General features: G+C 45.3%; 1 protein-coding gene across 1 annotated transcript; it reads left to right on the forward strand.

Annotated features, from left to right (window-relative positions):
- The first annotated feature begins 988 nt into the window (after nt 1–988).
- Nucleotides 989–13,804, forward strand: CPN1 (carboxypeptidase N subunit 1). Its single transcript, XM_056850134.1, has 9 exons — nt 989–1,463; nt 3,580–3,776; nt 5,046–5,201; nt 6,884–7,066; nt 8,619–8,730; nt 9,007–9,146; nt 9,380–9,479; nt 10,473–10,591; nt 13,673–13,804. The coding sequence occupies exons 1-9, from the start codon at nt 1,241–1,243 to the stop codon at nt 13,802–13,804; spliced, it is 1,362 nt and encodes a 453-aa protein (XP_056706112.1). The 5' UTR covers nt 989–1,240.
- The last annotated feature ends 237 nt before the right edge of the window (nt 13,805–14,041 follow it).

The following is a 14,041-nucleotide window of genomic DNA, read 5'->3' on the forward strand; positions in this document are numbered from 1 at the left end:
CCTGGAATTATTGGACTTGCTTGGCAGAAAGACAAGAGTTGTAGCAAAGGAGAAAATAAATTTGAAACACATCTCTAACTTTGCTTTCTTCCCCCATTATATTCCAATAGAGCAAGTTTGACTTTTTTTTAGTTAAGACTTATTATTTAGGTGTCTCTGTGTCCCTTTGGTGTCTTCCCATAAACGCAGCTAATCTTGCAATCAGTTCTTGTGATCACTTTTTGAATAGATGCACAGCCTCAAAAACGAGCAATGCAATCCATCCAATGTCGGTCATTTAAAGGTTGTATCCAACTGAGCAGACACAAAGGGGATGAACTATAATTGATTTTATACAAGTTAAATGACCCAAGTGACCCAAATGAGCCCAGGTGACCCCTCTCTATGGCAAATGAGATGAGGAGAGGCTGGGTTCATATTTTAGGCAGGGAATGGTTAAGGATATTGGTAAGTTCCTGTTACATTACTCCCAGAAAAAGATGACATCCAATCACCAGGGAGAGTTCCATTTAGTGGTTCATAGCCTCCCCCCACATCTGGATTGTCTTGGGTCCCCTTTTCAAATTTCGTGGATAAACAATATGTTAATAAGTTAAGGGATCTTGATTTCCCCCAACTCTTGTAGACTGTAACATCTCCATGTTATTATGCTCTGAATATGGCCCATAACTTGAGGAGGGTATCCAAAATTTGAGGGTTTAAGAAAATAGATTTTCCTGTAATTTGAGGTTCCCCCTTCCAAGGTTTGCAGAACCAAAATCATAACTATGGCTGGCCCTATTGTGTGGATTTGCCTATCCACGTTGGTCCTGGGTGATTCCCAGGCTGAGCCCTCGCATAGATGAAGACACTGCAGTCTTCTGTGTGCTCCTTGTTTGTGAGGTTTTGATCTGGTCCCTGGCTTACGGTGGTAGTCAGTCCCCTGTTTACCATTCAGTTAATAAGTGCCCAGAAATCAACACAACTTTCCAAATGTGCAGAGGCTTTCTGTGATTCTGGCTCCAGGGAGGGGGGCAGAGGGGAGCAAGGCGAAAGCTCAGAGCTATAAATTCTTCCTGAGCTGTGAGGGGCATTCAGTGAGATACCCCTCCCACCACCACCGCAGGTGCAGGGGGCTGGCACTTGGCTGTGAAACTGGAGAGAGCTGGTTCCAGCTTGCACTTTAGTTCCTTCTAGGAAAGGGAGCCTGGGCTGTGTGCATCTTCTCAGAGCAGAGTGCTGCTTGTCCACCTCCAGGAGGATGTCTCGGTGGCTCTGGCTCCTTGGGAAAACCCTGCTGTTGGTGAGGATGGCTGCCTCGGTGAACTTCTTCCACCACCGCTATGAGGAGATGGTGCAAGCCCTGTTCGACGTGCATGGTGCATGCCCGTATATTACCAGGCTGTACAGCATTGGCCGCAGCGTCCAGGGCCGCCACCTGTATGTACTGGAATTCAGCGACTACCCTGGCATCCATGAGCTCAGTAAGTGTGCCGGGCGGGGGGAGACACCCCTTTCCTACAGCTGAGTGATTGCTTCTTTTGTGCTGCTGCCCCATGTCAGGACCAGGAGCAACAGGGCTCAATGCTGCCCTGGCTCCAAACCAGCAGCAACCCCCGTGCCAGTAAAGTCCATCTAGCCCTGGGCACTGCTGGCATGGAAAGCACAAACTTCAGAAAGACCAGGGAGAGGAAGGATTACACAGGAGCTGACAGGTGCGTACCCTAATAACTTGTTTTTATTTTAGTCGTTTAATTGTTTGCCCTTGATCAGCCTTGCAAGGCTGTGGGGTACAACGTTGTTCCCATCTTACGCAAGAGGAACTGAGACATGAGTGACCACAAGCTGGCTGAGGTAGAATCTAAGGTCAGTTCCCCAGAACTTGAGTCCAGCTCCATCCCACTGTTCTACAGTGATTCTAGGAAGAGCTATGGCAGACCAGAGAGGTTGGATGGGGGTTTGTTTGATGAGAGAGCAAGCCAAAGACTTCCCTTTCCTTTGGTGCTCTGTTGTTGTTGTTTTTGTTGTTGTTTTGCTGCTATGACTAGGTGTGGCTTTGAGCAAACCACACCTGTGGGGGGAAAGTGAGGCAAGGGCCGGATACTAGGTCCAGATGCTGCTGCTGGTAAACCAGGATGGAAAAGTAGGCACCAAAGTGGCAAGACTTTATATTTTTGCTTCATGCAAAGGGTTCGGAACAAGATTCTAACCTTACAACAGTCCTGTGAAGTAGGCTTGCAGCGTCCGGGGGCAGATGGGGATGTTTAAAACAGCCCTGGAGCAAACTATCCCTAGTGGCCCCACAGGGCCAGCAGTGTCGCAAGGACCACTTTCTTGGACCGGGGCCTGGAAAGCAGCCTCTGCAGTGCTGCTGCCCTTGAAGGGCCACTTGGCTCAGCTTTCTCCTGCTCCCTTGGCTGTCCAGGGCAGACAGCACCATGAACTTTCCCGGTAAGTTAAAGAGCCAGTCCACCCCTGTCCAAGGTCAAGGACTCTTCCACTCTGGTTAAGAAAACCTGGAGGCCACCCAGTCAGAAAATGTTAGGCAGGGAGTCAAGAAGAGGGACTAATATTCCGAAGAAGAGCAAATAGGAAAGAAAGAGGCTGTGTCTGTGTGGGGAGGTGCCGCGTGGATTTGAGCTCCCGTTACCTGACTCCCTTTGGTCTGGGACAGTTATTAGAGTAATAAGCCCCACCAGCCCTTCACTTCTGTGTGTTGTTTAGCGGCCCCCCCCAATGCTACCTTATCTCTGGGGCAGAGCAGAAAGTGGCCTTTTGGAACGCGAGGGAGCTTTCGCCCTCCTGCACCTTGGATGGTGCTTAGAGTTAAAGGGGCCACTGTACGGGGGGGGGGGAAATGGTTTTCGAGAGAAGAATTTGAGTCCAGGCCAAGTTGAAGGATTGATTTGATTTTGCAGTTTAGTTTTAAACCCCCTTGAGGCTTTTGAAGTCAGGAATGTGACATAGCAGTGAGAGGAGCTGAATCAACAGAGGAAGGGGCCTCTGTGTGTGTAAAGTGCCGCCTAGTCACAGCCGACTTATGGCAACCCAGTAGGGTTTTTAAAGCAAAAGACGAAAAGAGGTGGTTTGCCGTTGCCTTCCTCTGCATGGCAACCCTGGTATTTCTTAGTGGAATCCCATCCAGGTACTAACCAGGGCCAACCCTGCTTAGCTTCTGAGATCTGGCAAGATCAGACTAGCCTGGGCCATTCAGGTCAGGGCAGGAGCCTCTGACTATGCAAAATAATGTAATGGAGGCCCTGGCCATATTGATCTGGATGAAGTCTTCTCAAGAATCCTGCAAAACTCCTGTCTTCTGAATCCATGGCACACGCATGCGTATACACACCACCACAAATAGGCCACTGCTCCTTGAATCTCTATTGGAACATAAATTCCAAATAGGGGTTCTGTCATGCATTATATAGTTGATGTTCATCCAGAGGAGACCAGTGAGACCCATCACAGTGACACAAAATGGCACAAATAAAACTATTATAATGGGGAAGCCAGTGAGAAACTAATCTACCCCCGCCCCTCCCCGTTGTATGGTATCCTCTCTGTTCTGTTCCAATGTTAGCAAGTCTCTCACTTCCTCAGTGGAGCCCGAGTTCAAGTATGTGGCAAATATGCATGGAAATGAAGTGCTGGGTCGGGAGTTATTGCTCCAGCTTTCAGAGTTCCTGTGTGAAGAGTATCGGCATGGCAACCAGCGCATCACCCAGCTTATCCATGATACACGCATTCACCTCTTGCCCTCAATGAACCCTGATGGATATGAGGTGGCAGCTGCCCAGGTACCAGGCAAGCATCTCTTTGTTATCTCAGCAGTCATGGAAATAGATGAATGTTAGGTTTTCATTTTTATTTATTTATTTATTTTTTGCGGGGAAACAATTCGAAGAAAGGAAGAGTACGGAGGGAGCCAAACCTGTTGATCTGGGCCTTTTTCTAAGAGATTTGATTTGAATGTGACTTCCAGAGTAGTTCTAGGAACTCCAGGTACATTCTATGACTGGCAACCAAAACAGGTTAAAAGGCATAGTAAGACTGACCCATTTAACATGGAGATAGATCACAATGGGTAGCTGTGTTAATCTGTCACTACCAGTAGAAAAGAGCAAGAGTCCAGTAGCACCTTAAAAACTAACAAAATTGCCGTATCAGTATGAGCTTTCGTGAGCCAGAACTCACTTCTTCAGCTACAGCTAGAATCTGATTCCATCTATCCTTAAGTAGAGAAGAGTGAATTAGACACACAATGGCAATGTAATTGTCAAAAGCAAGTAAATGACATTAGCAGGAGTGATTAGATTAGGAGTGATATGCAGATGAGCAGTAGGCTTGGAAAAATTAGCATTGGTAATGAGACAGGAATCTCTATTCAGTCCAGGAGAATACATTGTTATTGTCATTTAACATATCTGTACCATTTGTCAGAGTGCCACAGCCATATCAGAGCTCCAAGATCAAGGCCCCAGACTATGGTTATTGTGTTGATAGATATCCAGTATCACTATAACCTTTGAAACTGAAAACTATGTTGAAATCCCCATTCCGATTCCCAGACCACCAGGACCTAAAACCTGAGCAGGCATTCAGATCCCCTCTAGGAAAGCCTGTAGCTCTTGGCCTTTAAAGCCAGAGCAGAAACTATACTGAGTGGGGATTGGGACATCACAGGATAATCACCAGTCAGTTCTTCTCTCTGTTTAAGCTAATTGGAGATCCAGATTGGTCATAGCCAAGTTCTTGTATCTTTACCTCCTGTTCTGTGTCCAGGACACAAACCATCCATCTGATTCAGTCTGGCTACAAGGTTCTCTAAACCAAGAAGTTAGTGATTAGGTGCTGACAGTGTTTGGCAATGTCAAAAGGCTCTGCTCGGTTAATAGTTATATTTTCCAGCTGTAGCACTGCATCATTCAGCAATCCCTGAAGAGCTATAGACTCCTGCAATAATTAGAATTACTGCTCTCTCCCTAAGCATCAGCTGTATGGTAGGAACTGGTGTGCACTCATTGAACCTTTGGGCTCATATGTGGGTGCATTCATTCTCTTCTTAGAGCCAAAGTGCTTTGGGGTATCTTACTGGGAGAAACAATGCCAATGGAGTTGACCTCAACCGTAACTTTCCTGACCTCAACACCATCATGTATTACAATGAGAAACAAGGTGGACCCAATCATCACATCCCCTTGCCAGACAACTGGAGAAATCAGGTAGCATTTTGTACCAGATTTACTCAATGCCTTGTGCCTGCTGGATGTGCTTCACCCTTTTTAGAGCACTCAGTTTCTCTAGGATGTGATAGTTCAGGCTCATCTTTTCAAGTCTTTCCCCCTCTTTCCTCTTCTCCACAATATATTTATTTATTTAAACATACCCCACTTTTCTTCCCAATGGGGACTGAAATGCCTAGTAGTCTTTACAGGACTCAAAGCAGCCTATAACAGCATTCTCTCTTCTCCATTTTATCCTCACAATAACAACCCTGTGAGATACAATGTCTGAAAGACATTGACTGGTCTAAGATCACCAAGCGAGTTTCCAAGGAAGAGTGAGGATATGAACCTGGGACCTCTAGATCCTAATTTGACACTCTAACCACTACATCATGCTGGCATTCTAGCAGACACAGATTGTGTGCTTCTGCTTGTGTACCTTTTCCCATCCCTACAGCTGGTAAATTTGATTTGCAGTGATCAACACTGGCTGTCCAGTCCATGTATTTGGCTTCTTGCAAATGTACAAGAGAAAAAAAATCTCTGTACTAACAGCGAAGTCACCCAAATCAGAGGATACTTAAATCTGGTGACTGGAGCTTTGAACATGTGAGGCAGATCTTTTTACAAACTTGAAAAATGCCACAGGAAAAATACCACATTGCAGAAAAATGTGAAATCTAAAAACATTGGGGGTTAAAACCCCAAAATGATAAAAGGAGTTCCTGTAGCTTTAAGAAACAGATTCCCTCAATGGCTGAGGGGAAGGAGGGGAAGAGGAAATAGTGTGGGGAGGGGTATACAGGGGAAAGTGAGGTGCCCTCCACAAGTCCTTGAGAGTTCCCTACCATGCAAGTGGGCCTGGCCCAGTGGCTGGCACCTAGGGTTGCCAGGTCCCTCTCCACCACCGACAGGAGGTTTTTGGGATGGAGCCTGAGGAGGACGGGGTTTGGGGAGGGGAGAGACTTTAATGCCATAGAGTCCAATTGCCAAAGCCGCCATTTTCTCCAGGGGAACTGATCTCTGTTGGCTGGAGATCAGTTGTAATAGCAGGAGATCTCCAGCTAGTACCTCGAGGTTGGCAACCCTACTGGCACCACACAACCAGGCCTTAGTTTTCCTAGGTAGAGGCTGCCGGGGGCGGGGGAGGAGAGGGAAAGTTGAAGACAGAGGCTGTAGGTTGGCTGTTGGGTGGGAAAGAGAGAAGGAAGCAGGAAAAAGGGAGCAGCTATGGGAGCTTTCAGGAAAGAGAAAGACAAAATAGTGAAGGAAGGGGGAAATGAGATGCTTCCCACAATTCCTTGCGGGTTCCCACTCTCCTGTTTCTTATTTCCTATGATCTTTTGTTCTTCACTAACTGCCAGTCTATACATTGAGAGTTTGTGATAACAGCGTTCCTGGGACTATACTATTTCAGCACACAGACGGAAATGAAAGGTATGATTACTCTCATTTAAAAAAAAATTCTTTGCACATACAAAACTAACATGTCAGAGAGAAAGCTATGCTACAACCCCACCTCTGACATGGTGGCTTTCCATGGCTATTGGTAGGAGGCAATTCAGTCATGCATTCCTACACCAACAATCTGAAGTCCCTGTATCCTTTGCTTTTACCAAACCGGGCTGAAAATATGGAGGTGCTTCCCCGTGGCCTCTTCTACTTCTATTCCCTCATAGGTGGAACCAGAGACTCTGGCTGTGATTCAGTGGATGAAAAGCTACAATTTTGTCCTCTCAGCCAATCTTCATGGTGGAGCTGTAGTTGCCAATTATCCATATGACAAAGCCCAGTTGCAAAGGAGCCGGAACAATTGGCACAGAATGGACACCCCTACTCCAGATGACACCCTTTTCCAGAAGGTGAGATGGCAAAGCCAAAAACAAGATGGGATGCAGAGACTGGAGTGAATAGAGTGAAGTAATGAGCATACAGAACAGGAGAACATTTAGAGGATATAGAAGTGTTTTTAGAGGATATAGGTGTTCATTACCCTCTTCCGTCAAACTGAGCTTGGCTTGGAATTAAGGTGTTCAGTTTAATGTGCTGTGCAGGTGAGGCTAATGAATAAATCAGAACATTGATCATAACAAAAATATACTTTTTAATGCAAAGAGCAAAGAACTTTCATGCGTCTGTTATACATCTGTTGCTGTTGTCTAAGAGGAATTGTTTTATTGATTTGACCTGAAAACAAGACCAGCAAGATATTGTGAGGTACCCATGTCTCATGGGTTCATAAATAGGGCAAATCAATGAATAATACAATGTCTTCACTTATATCATCCCCACAAATACAAAATTGTGCATTAAGTAAAACATCTATATGATGATCATCCTTGTAACATGACTGGAATGCAGAGCATATCAGTGGGAAGCATAGTGGAGTCAAAACCCTCCTGACAGGAGTCTGGTAAATAGCTTTGTGTGGTCTGGTAAATAGCTTTCTTCATCATCAAGATTTAATTTAATAATGTAGTATCAAGGGGCAGATTTAACTTTAGGAAGCATATAGATAGATCATTCCACGTTAGAACATGAGGTAGGGTAGTGAAAGGCTATATAAATGGCAAAAGAAAAACCAAAGAAAGCAGGAGATGAAATAAAGATATCATGTTGGAAGGTGCAGGACAGTCTGAATGAACAGAACATAAGCAGATGGAAGGGAAGGGTCAGAGTGCTAACTATAAGAAGCTGCTCTGAACAGGTGGGGGTCTTGCCCTGCACTACAAGAATCACCATTAGGGGGTTGCTTCGTGTTTGAGTTTCTCATGACTCCTTGATGTTTTGCAGCAGTTGGTGTAAGGCCTCTTTAACTGCTTTCTGTATTATACCAGGGCCGAAATGCTGCATCCTTCTCCCCAGCCCAGTTTTCTCCCAGCTGCAGTTAACTTGCTGTCTTGAAGTCCTGCTGGAATAAAATGGCTGGGAAAAGGCAATTTTTAAGTCAGATCAAAGCTAGAAACTACTTTCAGAGGCAGCATGCAGGACAGTACTTCTGGGACTGTTCTGCTTTAGAATGCAGGCGAGGGAGTCCCGTTTGTGAGCACCCTGTTGTGTAAATAATGCCTCTCTCAGCATGGAAAAGTTACTTGTCAGGCAAACAGAACGCTAAACTAAATGGACACTGATCTGACACAGCAAAGCAATTCCTATGTTCTGATAGTTATGGCACTTTTCACTGTGTTTTGGATTTTCTTGGTTTGTTTTGCACCAGAATTTAAGGACAAGATATCACTGTACATGGGGAGAGGGATTAAAAGGCTCTGGTGTTGCTAGGGACAACTGCGAAGATCCCCCCCCCCCTTGCTCACAGTGGAATGGGCTTAAATCTGGAGCATGCGCTCTACGGTGTGAGTAAAACAGGGAAGAGTTGGAAATATATGACCAACCCACATGCCATTTTCTTTGCAGCTGGCAAAGGCCTATTCCTATGCCCATGGATGGATGCACCAGGGCTTGAGTTGTGGGGACATATTTCCTGGTGGCATCACCAACGGAGCCTCCTGGTATTCACTCAGCAAGGGTAAGGGGCAAGGTTTTGCAGACGATGATCTGAAATGGGAAAGGGAAGCAGACTGGTATTTCAGTTGTTGTACTTAATAACTAATTGTGTGGTTCCGACAATAAATTTATTTTTAGTGTACTCTAAGCTGCCAGGGGTGGGGGAGTATGTCATACTGAAAGGTGGAATGTATTTAAAATAAAGAAATGGAGGAGGAAGAAGGAGGAGAAGCCTGCAGTGTTCCTGTTTAATACCATGACAGCTCTTCCACCTGTTCCTCAACCTTCTGCCTTGCAGGGATGCAGGACTTCAATTACTTACATACCAACTGCTTTGAGATTACCCTTGAATTAAGCTGCAATAAGTTTCCACCACAGGAGGAACTGGAACGTGAGTGGCTGGCAAACCGAGAGGCACTGATCACCTACTTAGAGGAGGTAATGAAACTGCCAGGAAGCCATCCTGTCCCAGCCTAGTCTTTGGCAAGTGCCTCAGTTTGGGACTGACTTCTGTCTCATACTCATTACATGGGGGGGGGGGTCAAGTACTGTCTCGTAGAATTAGGAAAGCCCTGCTTCTGTTTCTGATCTTAATAGTGTTGACCGCTACTGTACCCTCCCTAAGGGCCAAGGTCTTAGACATAATGTCTCTCTGTATTTGTATTCTGCAGATTCACCATGGAATTAAAGGTTTGGTGTCAGATGAAAACAACAATAAACTGGCCGGCGCTGTCATTTCTGTCCAAGGAATTGGCCATGATGTCACCTCCGGTTGGTACCCAGCTTGACCACAGGCTTGTTTTCTTAAGTAAAACATTGTTTTAAACATTTGTTTACCTTTCCAAGTTGAATGAAGAGTATCTATTAATCAGGACATACATTTGCTCTGGAAAGTATATTCCTCTGCTTTTTGTGTTGCATAAATACCCTGTCCCCTTCTCGTGGCTATATAAAGCCTGTCCTTCAATATGTCCTACAGAAGCAAAATAATACAGCAGATATTAGAAAGCTGGTAAAGACTGTGCACATGTCTGTAATATACTATACAGTCACAGTTCTGATACAAAGAAAGTATGATATGTTAAAAGTGGGCTGTCACTCAGAAAGAGATTCTCCCCCCCCGCCCCCAAGATTCATTCATCTTCCTCTGAGATACCAGACTACCAGAATTAGCAGACTTAGAGATGGATGGTTGGATCTAGTAGTCTGTCAGCAGATGCTGCTAACAGGCACAGAACTTCCCTGTCTTCCCTAACAGTCCCTTCTTGATTGTTGATTCCTGGACTCCCACTTGCTCCATATGGAGCAATAGCCATGTGAGTCAGTGTGGGCTGCAGTGAAGAGGTGGAAGGAGGCAAAATCTCCCTTCCTGCCTCTTCTTTAAGTAGAGCTGCACTGATAGAAGAGGCAGGAGGGAGGGATTTCTTTCCCTCCCTTCCTCACTGTCCACTGACCTGCAAGACTATTACTTCATGCAGGTCCTGTGACCCTGAGAATCAGCTTTCCCATATGCAGCTACTAAATTGTTCAGACTTGTGAGAATTTTTGGTGCGTAGGATTGGTTTCTTAATGGTTGAGTTCTGTGAGTGGTCTGCTTGTTCTCTGACCTGGCCCTCAATGGGTGAGTGGCAGTTGGTGGATTGGTAATTCATCACTTCTACTAGGGCAGGAATTAGCAGCACATCCACACCCCTGCAGACATGATATTGTGCTTTTTTTTGTTCTGTTATTTCCTTCTTCTCAGCATGTTGTTCTTTCTTCCAGGTGAGCATGGTGACTATTTTCGACTGCTGTTGCCAGGCACTTATGATGTTACTGCATCAGCAGATGGGTATCAGCCACAGACAGTGATGGTGACCGTGGGCCCAGCTGGACCCTCAGTGGTAAGTTCTGCAGCCAGGCTGAAGATAATAGGTTATCTCAAGTTGACCATAATGGTATGAATTAGGGTAAGACCAGCAGAGAGAACGAAGAAAGAATTACAGCCTCCCACTTTGATTGGTACCCTGAAACACAACTGGTGAAGATACTGGGAATATGGGAAACATGTCTGTGCCATCCACGCTAATAAGCGTGCCTCCTCTTTCAAATGGGGGCGGGACTGAGGTCCCACCTCACAATCACCTTAGGTACTCCCTGTTACCTTTTTACTTGGATACACAACCAGTGGTCCCGGCTAATTAATTTACAGTAGGCCATCTCATGTATGGAGCATCTCCTAGCACTTCTGGTATCCCACCAGAGCCTTAGCTGAGGAAATAATTCCGTTCCCAAGGCTGTGTTACCACTTGCTTTCCAGAGTTACAAAACAGGTAATTTCCTTAATCCAGGCTCTGTTAATTAGATGATGAGCAGGCTTTTTAGTTAATAGAATTTTCCTTCTCATTTCTTTGAACATGGCAACTCTCATAGACTGTAGCTGTAATACCTGTCTAAGGGGAAGTTCAAAAGTTCTTTTACCTGCTGTCTATTTCCCCCAGGACCTGATGTAATTTTGGGACCTACAGGTGTGTTTTACCTCAACTATTCTATTTCATCCAAAATATGACAGGTTTCCATCTGGTAGTGCTGGAATGTTGGAACAGGGTGTAACTTTTGTCCTGAGGTATTAGAATGATCATAGCTGCCTCCCATTAGTATCTCCTTGAGATGGGAGGTGGGAGATGGACTTTGTATCTTAGTGGCTGGTAGGAAGCACTTGAAAGGCCAGGTTGATCTCAGTGAACTTACCCAAACTCTACCAAACTCTACCCAATTCCATGCTGGCCATAATTAGACGAGGAATTGATAATAAAACTGCTGATATCATACTGCCATTGTACAAATCTATGGGCAGACCACACTTGGAGTACTGTGTACAGTTCTGGTCACCACACCTAGAAAAGGATATTACGGAGCTTGAGAAGGTGCAGAAAAGAGCAACCAAAATGATTAGGGGACTAGAGCAACTGCCCTATGAGGAGCGGTTAAAACACTTAGGGTTGTTTAGCTTGGAAAGAAGGCGGCTGAGGGGAGACATGATAGAGGTCTATAAAATTATGCATGGTTCGGAGAGAGTGGACAGGGAGAAGTTTTTCTCCCTCTCCCATAATACTAGAATGTGGGGTCATCTGCTGAAGGTGGAGGGTGAGATATTCAAAACAGATAAAAGGGAGTATTTTTTCACACAACACATAGTCAAATTGTGGAACTCCCTGCCCCAAAATGGGGTGATGGCTGCCAACTGGGAAGGCTTTAAGTGGGGAGTGGACATGTCCATGGAGGATAGGAGTATTCATGGCTACTAGTTAAAATGAATACTGGTCATGATGCATACCTATTCTCTCCAGGATCAGAGGAGCATGCCTATTATCTTGGGTGCTGTGGAACAGAGGCAGGATGGTGCTGCTGCAGTCGTCTTGTTTGGGGGCTTCCTAGAGGCACCTGGTTGGCCACTGTGTGAACAGACTGCTGGACTTGATGGGCCTTGGTCTGATCCAGCATGGCTTTTCTTACGTTCTTATGTTTTTTTGTTCTACTAGTTTGTGTTCTTACACAAGGAATAAACAATATAGAGCCATTAATTTGTTATATTGGCTAAGCAAGTTTCACCTAACACTCACTCAAGGACAACATCCCCTTCACCATCGACTGCCTCATGTAGCATGCCACCCACTTGGGCCTTAAGGCTATCTACTGCCACTCACACAGCCTGTAGCCTTCCTCAGATGGTGTGGCTGTGTGTCTCCTAGCTCTCCCCATTTCAACTTTGCTCACAGAGAGAAGGCTGCCAGCCTCTCTGGAATGTTTTTAATATATCTTTTGATAATTTACTGAGAGGCTTTACTGCCAGGGAAACCCTCTCCCTGACAGAGGAGGAGTCTGGGTTTGGGGAATAAAGCTATTACTCAGGAACTTGGCTGAGCAACTTATTGGGAGGAGGTGAGATAGACACTTAGTGCTGAGTAGCTCAGTCCCTAGCAGAGGCCTCCCAGTTCTGTAAAAGCCTAAAATAAATATGTGTTAATTAAACCGACTGAAATCTTGTCCTTTTGAGCAAAGAATCCAGGGCAAGCAATGTTCTTCTTATGTTTCAACCTTTTGTTCATAACTATTTGTGTACGTAAGTATTTGTGTGTGAAGCCTAAGGCCATTCCTGAGAAAGCTGTGGTCTGTGCTTATATCTATACTGGATACACAGCAATGCACCATCAGCTCTCATTATCCTTACTATTGCAGGAATAATTGCAACGTTAATGTCCATGCTATACCGTAAGCAGTAGCAATTTTAAGAAGACCCTCTTTAAACTGGCAAATGCTATCATAATGTGATTTTTTTCTGCAACGGAACATGATTTGAGTTTGAACATACGAAGTTGCCTTAAGCTCCATCAGACCATTGGTCCATTTAGCTCATTCACAACAGCAGTACTTCAACTGGTAGTGAGACTCTGAGGTCTTGAGCAGAGAAGGATCTTCCCCTGCCTGCTGTCTGAGATCCTTTAACTGGCGATAGCAGGGACCAGACCTTCTGTATACAACACATGTCTTCTATCACTTAGCCAAGACTTAACCCCTCCCATGACTTCATTGACATCTTGATCTCAGCAAATCCCCATTTGAGCAAACCAATGGAATGTACATACATTCCTGATCACACGTAGAGGAGAATGGGATTGCACCTGCTGGCCCTGCCCCAACCTCCATATGTTGAGTGGATGATCTGAACATGTGCTTGCAACTGTATGTGGATAGGATCTTCCATATGATCAGGAATACTGCAGCATTACCGGTTGTATATATACTGCTTACATGTGTACACTTGTATGGCTCTGTTCAGACCTTCAGCTGATGATGTGGAGGTCTGAGGCTACATGGGTTCAATGTATGTACATTAGAACATATGACGAGGACTGATGTAACGGGCATAGTATGTGGCTTGGCATTGGATGGTAGCCACACTCTAATGGCCTTCTCTCTTCCAGGTGAATTTCCAACTCAGAGAGAGCACAGCAGACCACACCCCTGGTCCAAAGATTTCTGACAAAGGCCCTCCCAATAAAGGTCTGCATAAGAAAGTTGTGCCACGAGCTGCCCCATGGGAGACACTGCGGTGAAGGCGGACCTCATCTAGATGGAAGCTGATGGAGTCATGTTTAACATGCGATGTCAACAACTCTGGCAGATGAACTTTCCAAGAGGCACCCACACCCCCTCCTCTCCCCCACAAGCATGGAATGAGCTCAGACGTCCTTGGTTATTAAATGTCCAATATTTAACTCCAGTGCTGACAGAAAATTCATTCAGAAAGGAGGGATATGTATCAGAGCTGGGTTTTGAGTAACAGTCAGCTC

This window comes from Euleptes europaea, chromosome 5, assembly GCF_029931775.1.
Source record: "Euleptes europaea isolate rEulEur1 chromosome 5, rEulEur1.hap1, whole genome shotgun sequence".
NCBI lineage: Eukaryota > Metazoa > Chordata > Lepidosauria > Squamata > Sphaerodactylidae > Euleptes > Euleptes europaea.

Bases quoted from the DNA above. Each gene is read 5' to 3' on its own strand.
- CPN1 (XM_056850134.1), top strand. From the start codon at position 1,241: ATGTCTCGGTGGCTCTGGCTCCTTGGGAAAACCCTGCTGTTGGTGAGG. The intron at 7,067-8,618 runs GTGAGATGGCAA...TTTTCTTTGCAG, and splicing joins ATGACACCCTTTTCCAGAAG to CTGGCAAAGGCCTATTCCTA. The intron at 9,147-9,379 runs GTAATGAAACTG...TGTATTCTGCAG, and splicing joins TGATCACCTACTTAGAGGAG to ATTCACCATGGAATTAAAGG.